The sequence below is a fragment of the Lethenteron reissneri genome, chromosome 49, assembly GCF_015708825.2.
Source record: "Lethenteron reissneri isolate LAM-NWPU_2019-01 chromosome 49, ASM1570882v1, whole genome shotgun sequence".
Lineage (NCBI taxonomy): Eukaryota > Metazoa > Chordata > Hyperoartia > Petromyzontiformes > Petromyzontidae > Lethenteron > Lethenteron reissneri.
This window is the reverse complement of record NC_083827.1, coordinates 309157-325127: the sequence shown is the minus strand read 5'-3', so window position 1 is coordinate 325127 and position 15971 is coordinate 309157. Positions and strand designations below refer to the sequence as shown.

At 44.7% G+C, this 15971-nt stretch overlaps 1 protein-coding gene across 1 annotated transcript in view; it reads right to left on the bottom strand.

Annotated features, from left to right (window-relative positions):
- LOC133354895 (anillin-like) overlaps nucleotides 1–15971 on the bottom strand; it is a 44600-nt gene that overhangs the window by 17003 nt on the left and 11626 nt on the right. The window contains 13 exon segments of the mRNA XM_061572058.1: nucleotides 361–473; nucleotides 1797–1818; nucleotides 2755–2790; nucleotides 3868–3924; nucleotides 5056–5104; nucleotides 5838–5964; nucleotides 7035–7235; nucleotides 7688–7823; nucleotides 9380–9524; nucleotides 12802–12887; nucleotides 14131–14294; nucleotides 15294–15396; nucleotides 15773–15880. Coding sequence (XP_061428042.1) covers nucleotides 361–473; nucleotides 1797–1818; nucleotides 2755–2790; nucleotides 3868–3924; nucleotides 5056–5104; nucleotides 5838–5964; nucleotides 7035–7235; nucleotides 7688–7823; nucleotides 9380–9524; nucleotides 12802–12887; nucleotides 14131–14294; nucleotides 15294–15396; nucleotides 15773–15880 — 1347 coding nt within the window.

The following is a 15971-nucleotide window of genomic DNA, read 5'->3' as shown; positions in this document are numbered from 1 at the left end:
TGTGCTTTTCTACGTCAAGCTCGTACAACCCTACTACTGATCTCACGATCACCCCATCCTACACTTGAGAATATCTGGTCACAACCCACATGGATAGACTGGCACTCCAATAAATTGGATGTTCATCCAATCAATCAAGAGATCATTATGGCCAGTGTTGTTAATGCCAGTTTGTCATCACTTCCTTATTTCTGCCAGATGAAGGAACTACTGCAAGAATCTCCTAGGCCTGCCTATTACAGTTAGTTCACCACTGTCTATTTCTCCAACTTAGTTGCAAACTTCTGGGTGCCAACTCTAATGCTCGTCTCTTCAGCAAAACAGCCCTACAAGCGGTGTATTTAGAGCATGGCACCTCACCTTGTCCAAGAGAAACCTGGAGGCGCCGAGCGAGGCGCGCGTGATCTTGTGCGAGCCGACGAGAGAGAAGTTGCTCACGCGCACTGCGTTGGGTCCGCCCGCACTGCTCATGGCTGCCCAATGCACAAACAGCCACAAACAGGCACAGACATGTAGACACGCACAGACACGCACAGTGATGCACAGACAAAACTAAAAACATATCCCCCGTATAGCCTTCAACACTGTTGGGGCAAGTGCTGTTAGCGAGCACCTAACAAGGCCGGAACAGTACACAAGCGGGTGGGTGTCCAGCACCACGCCCGGCTGCCTTTGACTCCCCAGTGGCGATGTAACACACTGTACCAGTTACTCATTTGAGGCCGAGTCGACCTAGGGGATGTCCAGGACCGGTTCAATTAGTCACTGGTGTAAGCCGTGAGCAGGAATCTAACCCGAGTTGTTGGGTTTGTAGCGCAGCCCGCTAACCACGACACTACCACTCCCTACAAAGACAAAGTTTCCCCATATAGACTTTAACAGACTGTCAGGGGGCAAGTGCTGTTAGCGAGCACCTATGAAGGCCGGCACGGCACACGAGGGGGTGGGTGGCCAACACCAGGCCCGGCCGCCTTTGTCTCCCCAGTGGCAATGTTTACACACTGCACCAGGTACTCATTTGAGGCCGAGTTGACCCAGGACCAGTTCAGATAATCATGATCGGTGTTGGCAGTGAGAGGGAATCGACCTCAGGTTGCCGGGTTCGTAGCGCAGCACACCAACTGCTGTACTACTGCTCCCCAGAAGCACACACGCACTGTCAACAGAATGCACATGTGACTGCGTCAGGCCTCGTGCAAAGCAGCAGACTTAAAGGAAGTTGCAAACGTAGGCTGGGTTCACACTGGATCACTTTAGGTGCTGCTGCATTTTCTAGCTAGAGGTGCAGCCAACCATCGATATGACGGTTGAATGTTTGAATGGCAACCAATATCCCTGACTGGCTGCTGTTCAACCTGGCAAATATTGTGGCACGTTAACTGATCCAGTGTGAACCCAACCTTAAGAGGTTGGCACGTTGACCGCTAAGACATCCTTTAACCTTCATAATGAATGTACTAACTGCATACTACAGAGCAAGGCAGTGAGGTTTAATGTACACTTTTCAAAAGCACTAATAGCCTCTCTGAAAATCTACATTTGAATGTACTCTGATGGGAAAAGGGAAAAATATATTTACGTGTAGAACCAAAAATATCGCCGTGTGTTCCACCATTGTTTTCCCGCCAAGCCACCCCACAACATTTTATTTAACTCTATGAAGAGACTTTGGCCACCAGGTATCAATGTGCTTCACAAGGTGAACACGCGACCAAGATGGAAAAGCACAATGCAAAGCCTGGAGGACAATCTGGCATGTAGCGGGGCGACTGTGGGTTCCCCGGCAGCCTCCTCACCTGGAGAGTACGGATGATTCCTCTGAAAAAAAGAGAAACACAAATAGCTTGACCCACACAACAAACAAACCTGCCTTGTGCACAAGTCTGCGATGTAACAATCCACCCAGCACCTGCAGCTAGTGTAGACGTGCCAGGTGGATAATTACATCGCAAGATCACAACTGGAAGTAGTGGTTTCATCCAGCTATGGATGACCGAGAGTCATAATGAAGAAATTTATTAAATCCTAAATAATACTTTTTTGCACGTGATTAGATGAAAATATTGTAAACCTAACAATTTATACAAATCAATAAACTGAATCATTAGCATGACCTGTTGAACTCTAGTAAGCCAGTTACACAGCAACTCCATGCAAGTACACAGGTGTGGGAAGGCCTGCCTTGTGGCTCAATGTCCAGAGCATCTGCCTGGGTCATTCTCATCGGCATGGACCCTTCCCACATCGTCACACTAATCCAGAAATTAAATTGCAATTGGCACACGTTTCCAATGCCTGATCATTCCAAATGATTCAGTGCATGACTTGCAGTTTGATGCACTTCATTTAATTATGTTTTGAACAAATCAATGATGCAATTAATAGTGGGGGTTGGTACTGCATAAAAAAGATAGTAATTATTAGTGGTATTGCTTTACTAACTACAAGTGACAAATGATCAACTCGTGTTTTTGTATGTAATTTAACACTCTGCATTCTAAACTCAGAAAGTGGCTTTGTAATTTAATCACAATACATTTTAAAAAATATCAATATATTGTTCAATCACTGCGATATCTAAGCAATGTATTTCCATGCAAGTGTATAACTTGGAAATCAGTCTTAACCTTGACTGGAGGACTTGGTACATGCACAGGAGAACTACAAATTCGCAGTCAATATAATTTTATAACATTTAAATTCATATCATAATTGAAGTTTGAAATCAGAAAGTGTTAGTAAAGGAACACTTACAGTGATGGAAGTAAGTAGCTTTTTAGGAGTCATGACCTGGGAAGTAAGGAGTGATGGTAAGATGGTGATGATTTTAAACAAATGCATGTATTTTAACATTCGATTTAATCAAAGCTCCAGTGAATGAATGCACAACATCAGTTTACCAAGTGCGTGTTGGTCTGTTTGGACACGTGGTCTGGTTAGGTTACAGTGAGTAGTGTTCAAACATGCATACACTCCCAAAAGGGGGCAATGTCAAGATGTTTTGTTTAACCAGCATCACCAGACATGCCAAACTCATCCCTACATACAACAGCGTACTACATAACACATAACGATATAGGTGGTAACTACCACGGTTAATTCAGACCCCAACGGGATAACTACTCATCCGAGTTAGGTCAGTAACGTACTGCCTGACTCACGATGCCAAACGTCATGACCGACGACCGAGGAGACGGAGCACCGCGGGTTGATTTCTGAAGACAGCCCGGATCGGCTCTCGGGATCTTCCTAATATGCGCCGAAGCTCGGCCCGGCTCTGCCCCCGGCGACGCCCCCTTCTGGATCCTTCGAGAAGGTTTTGGGCCACATGTCACATGTCCCTCTCACCACCCCTTGGCCCCCCTCGCTACCCTCACCTGGTCACGTGCCCTTTCGGGTTCACCCAGACTGTCACGTCCTCACTTGCCCTCTCTCTGACCATCACCAGAGAGCACAGTTCCACCCTTTCCTCAGTAGCTGGCGCTAGAGCCGTAGCGGCTCAATATACGCCACTACATATATACATTATTTAGACTTATTGTACCACAAAAAATGGAGTGCGCAGAAAAAACTCATGCATGAGATAAATAAACTGTAAACCTCTGCAGAGATCAGACGTGTCTGCTTTCCTTACTGTCACGATAGCCACAAAATAGCATTTCCTGTCTCTGTGTCCTGTCTCCTCCAGTCATCCCATCCATCAGCTTACAAATCTTCCTGAATCTGTCTCATCCCATCACCCTCGCATTTGACTTGCTTCTGCATGTGTGTAACACATCATGGTTCATATCACTATGTGATCCCTCAGACTATTCGTTTGGAATGGCTGATGGGGCAGCTGGTTGTGGCACAAGAAAACGCACTGACCTTTGACTTGGTCGAGCGGCGTCTCTTATCCGAGGGGTCTCCATCTCTCCTTTGGGCCTGAGTTTGATGCACAAAACCAGATTTAAGAACTTCTAGCAAGACGCTGTGCAGTAAAACTATGCCCAGGTAAATGTACATTATCAGACGAGGCCAATTCCCAGTGGTCGACACTTTTGCTCATCATTGTCCCCCGGGCGCTGTGACATGAGTACCAACTGGTCAGCCTAGCCCAGTGGTTCTCAACCTATTATGGCTACTGCACCCCCTTGCTCAATTTTGTTTCAACCGAGTGTACCCCCCTTGCCTGACCCAACATGGTTCTGAGAAATAAATGTATCAATGTTAACCAGTTGTCCATTTTGTGAGGAATCATAACGAGCTAATTAACTGTAAGCGAATAAAAAAAATGCACCGGACGCTCTGCGTGCCGGATGTCATTTGTTCGCGCTCGCTGGTTACTCTCGGAAACGTTGTTTAAGATCAATGAGTTTAGAAAGGTCTTTTATTTCAATCTTGATTTGAAGCTTTCGTGACTGCAGGAATCAATACTCTTTGGTTCTTTCGGTAAAGTCACGTAGGTATAAAATTAAATAAATCACGGCGTTTCAATCGCAACAGTGGAACTTTTGGCGTCATCTGGTCGAACACCATATGAGACGAGGCTCCAAAGAAAGCTGTCTCTGGTGTGGACCAATCAGTTTCAAAGACAATGGATAAATTACCAGAGTATTGTTTTTTTGTTTGCATTTGACTGCTAAGTATTGTGGTTAATGTAAACATGATTCCTTGCAAAAGGTGTCAGTTTTGTTGCCAGAAAAAAGGGGAAAAACCCTATTAGTAAACAGTGGAACTAGTTCCACTGCTGGATTATATTTTTTCCGCCGGAGGACAACCGCTTGTGTTGTGATTGAAACGTCGTGATTTATTTTATTTTATACCTACGTGCCTTTTTATTTCGTTCCACGTTACCATATGGATGACATTTATACTATAATTATTTAATATTAGCATATTCATACGTGATTATTCACCAATGACTCACGTATATAATTTCACATTCATAAATCACCTCACAACCACTGGGCTACACCATTTGATGTAATGTTTACAATAGTTAAGGATATTTATGTAAATGTAGTAATAGGTTGTTTATTTATAAAGCAACTTTTGCAGACATTTCATACTGACCAGGCTGTAGACTTCCACGTCGATTTCAAAATCACTCTGAACACCTTCCCTGTTAAAGGCAACAACACCAATAAACCTAATGCACCACAGCACAGCTTCCAGTGTAACATGACATATCCAAAATAATTAATCCCATTAGTCATTCGTCTAAATTATTGGCAGTACGAAACTCTGAGTAGTACTTAAATCGGGGTACCTGTTACTTTTTGGCACAACAAATGTATTCAATTAGTCAGGCCAAATGATTCCTGTAGAAATAAAATTATTCTACAGTTGATGCTGATACAAGACTAACATAAATTATGCCATGGGACAGTTGATGCAACAGAATGGTAATCTATTTTAATTCTAGTTTATTGAAGCTTAGCTGGGCTAAGCATAGCTAATTTCAGCTTGGTTATAATAGCAATTCTGGCTAATCCAGGGGATCAAAATTACCTCTAAACTGCATTGCTGATGCAGTCGATGGAATTGGTATTTGAAAAAAGAAAGCGCTACTGTTTATTTGTTTATCTTGTCACCCAATCGATAGCACTCGGGGTAATATAATGCAGTTGTCTTATTCTACTAGAAGATGTGTATATTGGGCAGTCATCCATAGTCTGTATATACCTACATATAATATAACACACGATGATGAATCTAAAATAGTTATATACAACACCCACAAGAGGCTCACAGGGAATATTGAGACACCATCTCAGGATGGCTCTGCTTTGGAATGGCAGGAAGCAAGTACCTGGAGAAAAACGCGCGCACACACGAGGGGACAATGATCGTACAGCGAGAACTTGGTGGGGAAAGCGAGCGAGTCCCCGTCCATGCTGTGGAGCGTAGACGCCAGCGGCGTGGCCACCACGTCTGTGGAGCCATGACGGAACAGCACGAAGAAGTAGTAGTTGCAGCGATCTGTGGGAGAGCACGTGGATAGTGTCAGCACAAAGCATGTAACGACGCCATTAAAACCACTTCTTATGCATCAAATTGTACAGCCCTGTTGCCAATCAACTGCTGAATGGAGTGCCTTCCCATACCAAGAGGGTTGTGGGAGTAATGTCACCATGCTCCGCCACGTTTGTCAGCACAAGCAGGGGAGTATAGAAACCAAGAAATGTATTTCACTAAACTACCCTCTGCTGACCACCGTGCAGAACAGCTCCAAATCAATCTGTCTGTGAATAAAAATTATTTATGATTTTATTTGGAAATTAAACGTTAATGTTGCATTTAGGCAAATTGCACAAACTAACCTTTATGGAGGCAAAAACATTGAAAATAAATACAGGAGAGCCAAAATAATATTTGAAAATCAATCCTTTAATCTAATTGTGACCCTAGATCATTGACCACAAATAATGTCATATCATCTAATCACCATGAGTGGTGAATCGTTAAGTCAGTGCTGGCTGTCTCATCTCAAATACAGCCCTAAATTACATTTGCATATGTAAACTAACAAAAGTAACATAGCTGTGCTGACACACTGACTTTACCACGATGACATCGTCACGCTCTGACCTTGTGCATCCCAATCAACCGAAATAGTGTTCACCTTCGTGAAAATTATGTTACATTTTACTCCAGCACACACCTACATTTTCGTTTTTTCCTCAGCAAAGCATTCACAACACTGCTCATTGATGTGTGTAAACAACAGTGTTGTACTAGAACCATCAAAGATGTATTTCCAGAGGAGGCAAGGCTAAACTATACCAAGCAGACATACGATACTCCCTTCACAGCGTCGTTGGCCACTGACACCTATGACCTCTGAAAGATCGCTCAACATTATCAACATTTTCAAAACGTAGACATGGCTATCTTTTACAAATCCCCCTCCTCTTCATTACAATGCTTGTTTCCAAAAATGATTTCAGTGTTTTTACAAAAGGGCACATTCGCCTTCCTACCTACAATTTGTACGTTTATGAAAATTGTCTATGAAGAACCCCGGGCACGGCACAGCGAGGCTCACTTACCCGGTTTGCTTGCCAGGGAGCACACAAAGTCTGCCTTGAGCGGCAGGCAGACGTTGGACACCAGCACGGTGCCACGGCAGACCTCTGCCTTCGACGGTGCTGTCCGAGCGTCGCTCCAGACAGGCTGCTGTTGCCCGTCCCCGGGTGCCTGCTGCCCCTTGAGGTCGTTGAGCTCGTTGAGCAGAGCCAGCCGCTTCTCAGCTGCAATGCAGGGGGTAAAGGGAGTAACGAGTGAGCAAGGTTGAGTGTAGTGGTGGAGACGATCAGCTACATTAATGAATCAACGTGCAACCAAGAACAATGCAAAAACACAAATGGAAATGTGTTTATTTAAAATAAAAGTGTACAATCAAATATTTTAATCATTTATGCTCAATTAAATCCCAACTTGGTGTTTTGAAATAATTCCAGGAAAACTCTTATGGAACAATATTAGTCAGCAGTGCACCACAGGGATTGGCCACTGGACAATGACATCACAGAACTAATGCTGGAGCATCTCTCACCCAAAACTAAAGAGTACTGCTTTAGGCCCTGCACAGAGTATTCTATGTATGATAACCCACTTTTTTATTCCTCAAGACTTTAGCAATGACAAACTAAGTAGATGTTTTGGTTAATTAACATTGGCTCTGTATGTCCGTAATGCTCACTGCTGATGAGCAGCAGCCTCTCGGCCTCTGCCTCCTCCACGGAGCCCTTGCCGTGGTCCTCGTCCACGCAGCAGTTGAGGGCCTGGCTCGCCTGCTGGATGATCCTCTGCTGCGACGTAATCTCTCCGTTCAGCAGCTGCACGCACGGAAGTGAGCGACGCATGCTTAGAGAAGCGCACGCACACACACACGCACGCACACGTGCACGGAAGGAGACGACGGGACCGCAACCCTGCTCGGGCCACCATCTCCGAAGGCTGTTTGGCCAATTACCGAGGAGCATCAACAAGTTGTGTTTATTGCTTGGTTGTGACGTCGTATATGTTCTGAATTCCAACCAATGCTGAGTGTTCATGCATTAGATCTATCCGTCCTATCACCTGTCTGTAATGATCCAATATGAACCAAACTGTTGTTGCTATTTGAAAATTGGTATATTTCTCAAAACTTAGATAAAACTAAACTATTTACCAGGAAAAGTCAACTAAGCTATACAGGCAGTACCCGGGTTACAGTAGACCCGACTTACGGAAATCCAACTCTACAGAAATGCTCCAATAAATTATGGCGAATAAAAATTCAATACTGTATACGTAAATGTTTGCATTAGTTACGTAAGCGCAAATAGTGCAGGGGGGTGAGGTTGCAGATGAATCCAGCGGAGTGAGGCGTAAGGCAGAGCCGCATATTCCTCAAGGCGGTGGTGTACTGTATAGCACTCACGAGTCGCGCGGTTACATTATTACAATGAGTATACTGTACCCGTCACATTGTCTCTTTTCCTTTTGTAGCGTTACCTCATTGTTTGTTTTCGATGCTTTGTGGTATTCATAAACAATTTGACACAATACAGTATATGTACCATTAGTTTAATTATAAGTAGTTAGGGTAGATATTCGATCAAATGAATCGGAGGAAGTGCAGCGTATGAAAAGCAATATGATACAGGTAGCGGAAGAAAACGGACTACAGCGCGATGCAGTAATGAGAGCAAACGGTTGGGGAAAGCACAACTATTTTGGCTATGGGATTTTATTTCGATATTTGGGGAAAATTGTTACGGAAAATTCGAGTTACGTGGAAATGTACAGCAGTCAAATACTAAACCCACGTTGATTCTAAATGTGGAGGAAAAAACCAGAGGACCCGGAGAAAAATCCACACGACCACGGGGAGAACATGCAAACTCCAAATATACAGAAACTGAACTATTTTCCCCAAAAATCTAAATAAAATCCCATAGCCGGAAATAGTTGTGCCTTCCCCTACCATTTTCTCTCTCTCGGGATCGAACCCACGACGTCCTGTATACCAGGCGAGGGAGACAACACCTCGCCACCGTGGCGCCAGTGGAAAGAGTACTATTTGCAATTATGTCAGCGTGTTTTGCCCTGATAACTACCAGTCGGCAACTGTATTTCTAAATGGATACTTCTGAGGATAACTGCACGTTGGAGAACGTTAGATAATACCAGCTTATGCATGATTCTTCTAACTTGATTAATCTCACCTACTTATTTTAAGAATGTTGTTTTTTTCCTACACTGACATTCGTATCGGACTTATCTTTTATGATAACCCCAGCTCACAATTCAAAACAAAACCTTCATTATCAACGGGCTTTCACCTGCTATAGTTTGTGTCTATGCATTATGCATGCAACTGGCCACAGCGGGTGTAGGCCTTGCTAACCTTCACCCTCTCCTTGGTGGCCTGGCCCTGCTGCCACTGATGTTGCGCTGCAGGCGGGGGCTTCTGGTCACCATGCAGGAACGGCATCGAGCGCGGCGGCTTGGGCGGCTGTGCGGCACGGCGTTGGGTGCGGTAGGCGTCCACGCTGCAGAAGATAAAGATACCCCTCATATAGCCTTGAACAGACATTGGGGCAAGTGCTGCGAGCGAGAACCTATATAAAGGCCAGCATGGCACACGAGGGGGTGGGTGGCCAGCACGAAGCCCGGCCGCCTTTGTCTCCCCTTTTCTGATATTTATAACCACATCACGCATTCATTGAAGGCCGAGTCAAACTCAGAATTACAATCTTTATTTATCCTGGATAAATCCAATGAGCTATGAAGCTCTTTTTCACTGATGTCCGTCCAGTAAACCTAGGGGAGGCCCAAGACCGGTTCAGATATTCGTCGCCAATGTTGGCTGCGTACAGGAACTCTGGTTACCAGGTACGTAGCGCAGTGCGCTAACCACTACACGACTGCTCCCCAAGCTGCACACACACACACAAAGACCCCCCCCCCGTATAGCCTTAACAGACTGTAGGAGCAAGTGCTGTTAGCGAGCACCTATGTAGGCCGGTACAGCACATGAGGAGGCCGCCTTTGTCTTCCCAGTGGCGATGTTTATACATTGCACCAGGTACTCATTTGAGGCCGAGTCGATAAAAAGGGCAGGCCCAGGAATGGATTAAATACTCGTCATGTATGTTGGCCACGAGCGGGAATTGAACTGGGGTCACTAGGTTTGTAGCGCAGCGCGTTACCCGCAACTTCCGTTCCTCACACACACACACAAATGCCCTGTTAACTTTTCAAAAATGGATGTAACGATTGATTTCTTCAACAATTTGATCAACTGTCATTTTGGGGTCGAGAATAAATTCACTAATTTTTAAAAAGCCCAACCCCTCCCATACATGTATAATCTGTACATTATACTAATGTAATAAATGACTCCGTCAGGCACTGCTGGTCTCCGCTTGTCTTTTATTCAGGTTCTCCTCCACACCCCACTGGTCTCCTCCTCGGACCAGCGTCGTCTCGTGCACGCTCCCTATCGCGTGCCACGCACGCTCCTCCGTTAGCTCCTCTACTCCCGCACTCCGCACACCGCTGGCCGACGGCGTGCTGAGGTCCTTCGGCCACGTGGCCGATGGCGCGGATCTCTCTCTCACCACCCAACGTGGCTCAGCCTCTTAACTTCCCCGACTGCCCCGATCTCTTCCGGGCTCCCACTTATATACATTCCCCCCACGTGACCCTGACTCCTCCCCTTCCGGATCGTCATATCCGGCCTTCCCATACTACCCCGCTGGCTCCGTCCCCATTCACCTCGCCTCCCATTGGAGCCGAGGTGAACAGTGGCCCCTCCCACACGCCCCACAGACCAGGCTCCGCCCCCCAATACCCCGGGCCGTGTGATTGGACCAGAGCCCAGCAACAACCCCATTTACGCTCGCATTACACTAACATAGTACCTCTTTGCGTCTTTCGGTAAAGTCACGTAGATCTAAAAATAAGAAAAAATCACGACGTATCGATGGCAACACAAGCAATCGTCCTCAGGTGAAAAAAATATAGCAAGAGAGCTGCTGAAGCAGGGTGTTATATAGGCCTGAGATGGGTGCAGCCCAAGGGTAAGTAGGCGGGGTTAGAGAAGGAAGATCGAGACGTGACTTTACCGAAAGACCCAAAGAGTATGAATTCCTGCAGTCACGAAAGCTTTAAGTCAAGATTTCACATAGTAACATTAATAGATAGTATATGAATGATAAATAATCAATATTTACAAATGATTTCAAGCATGTATGGTGTGAATGATAACTGATTCAAGTTTTCCCAAGTGTTAGCTCATGTTACACACGATTCACTTGGGTTGCAATAATTTTCCTGAAATGCAGTTGTTTGATTTGATAAACAAATGGAAGGTGGCTCCAAAATGTTTCTCCGAGCAAAAGAGTTAAGTTGGCTGCGTGGCTCAAACAGCAAATACTGCATTCTAGATTTGAAGTTTTCGTGACTGCAAGGATCCATACTCTTTGGTTCTTTGGGTTAAGTCACGTAGGTATAAAATATTAAATTAAATCACGTTTCGGGCGCAACACAAGCGTCCGTCATCAGGTGGGAACAACCACAGCAAGACACACTTGCTGAAGTAGACAAAAGAGCTGCTAGTAACAAGGGATTATATAGATGAGGGAGGGGGAAGAGCCAGGGATAGAGAGGGTCGGGGGGGACGTGGGTCAGAGGGGAGTGGAATGCTGCAAAATCGACAAGCACGGCAAATTTCCAAAAGACTGGAATGAGCAGGGCTGGGCATAAAAACTGGAATTGCAGATATGAAAGCAAACTATAGAACAGCTAAGGTTTTACATGGTTAATAACAGCCTTCCAATGATTGCTCAATTTGTATCCATCTTCTTGATTGAAGTTTGTTCATGAAGCCATCCAGATATACAAATAGACATAACCTTAGCTGTTCTATAGTTTGCCTTCATATCCGCAATTCCAGTTTCTTATCACAGCCCTGCTCATTACAGTATTTTGGAAATTTGCCGTGCTTGTCGATCTTGCAGCATTCCACTCCCCTCTGACCCACGCCCCTCCACCCTCTCTAGCTCTGGCTCCTCTCCCTCCCTCATCTATATAATCCCTTGTTACTAGCAGCTCTTTTGCCTACTTCAGCAAGTGTCTTGCTGTGGTTGTTCCCACCTGATGACGGACGCTTGTGTTGCGCCCGAAACGTCGTGATTTAATTTATTTAATATTTTATACCTACGTGACTTTACCAAAAGAACCAAAGAGTATAGCAAATACTGCGTCAGGACACATGGCACAACCGAGATCCTGGTTCAAAGCCAGGTCGCCACTCATCATGGAGCAGATTACTTGATGATACTGTGTTGGCAGTGGTGCATGAGTCTTATTTAACTGGGTTATCAAGTGAAGGGAATTTTGTAGGCTCCACTCAGTCACCAATCAGCACGTTTAAAAAAATAACTAAAATAGTTTTTTCAATTAATTTTACTTTTGCAACTATGGGATTTGTTGTTGTTGTTTGATTAACATGTCTTAAATATTCTTTATAGGTGTCCTTTGTCACTGTTATCACACCAATGTTGCAAAAGTGTTCAGACATCACGTTCATTGACCGTGTAAACTTTGGTTTGTAAAATACTCTAAACGCATGTTTCGAAATGTGGAGGGAAATACCGGAGGACCCGGAGAAAAATCCACACGATCACGGGGAGAACATGCAAACTCCAAATGTACAGGCATCAAGGTAGGGATTGAACCAACAAGCTCCTGCATACCAAGCAACGTAGTTAATTCGGGTGCGGTAAGAGCGGAGAAGTCGTGCATTTATGTGGGGCATCTTGCCTGTAGGGGAGTCCAGTGTCCTCGGCCGTGTGCTTCCCCTCTGCCATGCCGGCGCCACGCATCTCCTCCTGGTGCAGGGACACGCTCTGCCAACCGCAACGCTTACACCGTCAATCAATTCATCCACATAATCCATGTCACACCTATCGCACTAAAATTACCTTAAAGTGCTGCACAGAAAAATAATGGGGGGGAAAACATCTCGAAAATAATAGTATCCAACACAACTGTAAAGCAATTCGTTAATATAAGAGGATTAATTCTCTTAGAAAATGTAAAACGTTTAAAAAAAATCTAACCTAATAAATCAGTTTTAAAAACAGAAACAGCAATGTCTAAAAGCACTGTAACAATTAGATGAAAAGAAATAAACACATAGCAGACAGTTGATAGTTGTGTAAAACAACTTGTAATAAAACGTAAAAGATAATACATTCTGTCAAGGTGCGAATGCTATAAACCACGATCTAATCTTATTTTAAAAACCGCAGGAGGATGCATTCCGCGTGATGTACTAACCACTCCACTGTGCTGATACGTGCACAAGATCCATTAGCAGAATTGTGTTTCAAAGACATGAATAATTCAATTCAATGCCCTCTATTCTATATCCGGAAAAGCCCAATCACAAATACATTTTCTAAAGGGTCCTGCATTCAGGTATTTGGCCAATTAGAGTGTTTTGTTTGTGAAAGCAGTACCTGGAGAAAACCCATACATACGGGGGGGGGGGATATAACACTTAATGGTGTGCACAGAAGAGTCATGAACCGTATCCTGGGCGTAAACGGGGCAATGCCTATATCACTTATTGCTGTCTTTAGAACTGCCTTTTGTGTTTAGTTTGTTGTCCTTCCCCCATACTTCCAATTAGCAGTTGGCTATGTACGGTGCAAAATAAGTTCAACATACATACACCATCACTGCTCCTGTTGTCTCAGTTATTGCTGGCACTCTGAAATTTCTGACATTCCTATCAATGCTGCCGGAGCTAATATTACTGCTGCTATACGATTGGTATCATTATTAAAGCTGCTGCTGCTGCAAACATGTCTGCTGCTAACTTTTTACTGACTGCTGTTGCCACTAACAGTGTTGCTATCACTAACACTACTGCGGATGCCACTTTCTGAGTTGCTTTAATCACTACCTCAGCTGCATTGGTCATTGGAACTGCTCCATCCTAGTAGAGCTGCTACTACTACTGCCATTGCCATTATCAACAACTACTCATTCTGTCAATCGCACACAGCTCCTAATTCTACTGTCAAGTGGCTTGGATGGCCGCACGTCACGAGTGTGGGTGAGTGGGCCCAGCGGCCTCCTCACCGGGGGCGGTGACGTGGGCAGCGCGGGCGACATCACCGCGTCGTCCGCGCTGCTTGACCCCTGGCCGTCTTGCACCAACGCTCCCTGAGGCAGTTGATCGATCGCCGGCAAGCAGCTCGTCTCCTCCACACCATCACTGCCGCCACCCTCCACTTCCTCCTTGCCTGGCCGGACAAACGACGACTGAGAAACGAGCTGCAAATGAGGCGGTCCCCACCAGACGGCTAAAGGAAAGTTCTCTCACTCCACATAGCTTGTCATTGCGGCGAATTAACCATGCTTGTGAAAAATTTGTAAAATATCTTCTTGAACACTGGATTCATTGTTAGCTGTTCGTAACTCATTGCAGGTCAGTAATTGAGTGCCCACATTACAGAAAACATGTTAACGAGTAAACACAAATAAGACAATTATATTTTTATAGAATTCTCCAACCTCATCCCAATGCCAAGTTGGTAGATAATACAAGTACATTTATACAGCCTTATCTACATATGCTTTGCTATACTTGTGCTTTTGTTTTTATCTGGGACACAACTCCCTATCAATCACCATGAATAATTAGCAGTTCTGTATTTAACAAGTATTCGGCGATGCTCATCTACATCGCCAGTCTAGGGGCAATGGGGTAAATTCCACATGTTTGGCAGAGACAAGTCTTTCTTTAAAACAAAGCACTCAATATCAGAACAATGAGCCAGCATTGGAAAATCTGGCAGGCACTCATCATTAAAACAGGAAGTCCACTAAGTTCAGTGGCCTCGGGTAAGTCATCAGTGACTACACAAATAGCATTTAGAATAAATTTGGAATTTAATTTACCTAATCCAAGCTCTGAAAAGTGAAAATTAACATACACACTGCATGACAGACATGTGGCAAACCACTCTTTGCTAAGCTTGAACAATGAGTGGTCTACTGATAAGAAACCAGAAGTAGTCTTAACGTATCATTTTCCAGGATATTCCTTTGCATTTTGAGGTTGTGCTGTGAGAATTCTCAGACATGTATTCCTTCATCAATTTGACTCTGCCTTGAAAATATTTATTTTTAGGCAGATCACTTGCAACCAGACCTCCGTAACACTCAACACACGCAACACTCCCCTGGCTGCCGCCATGCATTAAGGGACACCGATGTTCTCATTTGCATGCTGTACTTACCACCATCAGACCAATCCACGGGGTTTACTTCTTGGTCATCATTTTGACCCGTGACCTTCAGTGGTGGCGAAGCAATATGCAGGAAGATTGGAGCACCGTCATCCTGAAGATGATTGCACAATGCCATTAAGAAATGTTTTTATAGCTATACGTGTGTTGGGTAAAACCCAGAAAAATGTTGTTTGGTAAAGTTGAAAGAAAAGGTAACAGAGGTAGACAGAGAATAAGAGAGACAGATAGTACTGAAACTATTACTAGGACAGTAAAATAATGCTCTCAGAAACCCATGCAGAACAAAGGGAGAACATACAAACGCCACACAGAAAGGCACCCGAGTCAGAAATCGAGGTCAGGGGCCCTACTTGATGTGAGGCACAAATGTCAGAACATCTGTCACCCCATCATAGAGTAGCTTCATTATCGAGGTTACGATTACTCGGAAACGTGTAAAAGAATGAGGCAAGTCTGTCCCCGCGCACCTCTGCCGAGCGCCATTCATCATCTGTGCCAGCGAGCTCTGTGATCGATGCCCCCACGCTGCATTCCTGGATACGCTGGCGGAGGGCGACCGGGTCCTTTTCTCTCAGCTGCAGGGGATCACAGACGCAGAAAAATTGTGTCGTTTTTTCGACGTAATGCTCAGAATTCAGGATGAACTGGTTTGACACTCAAGTCTTT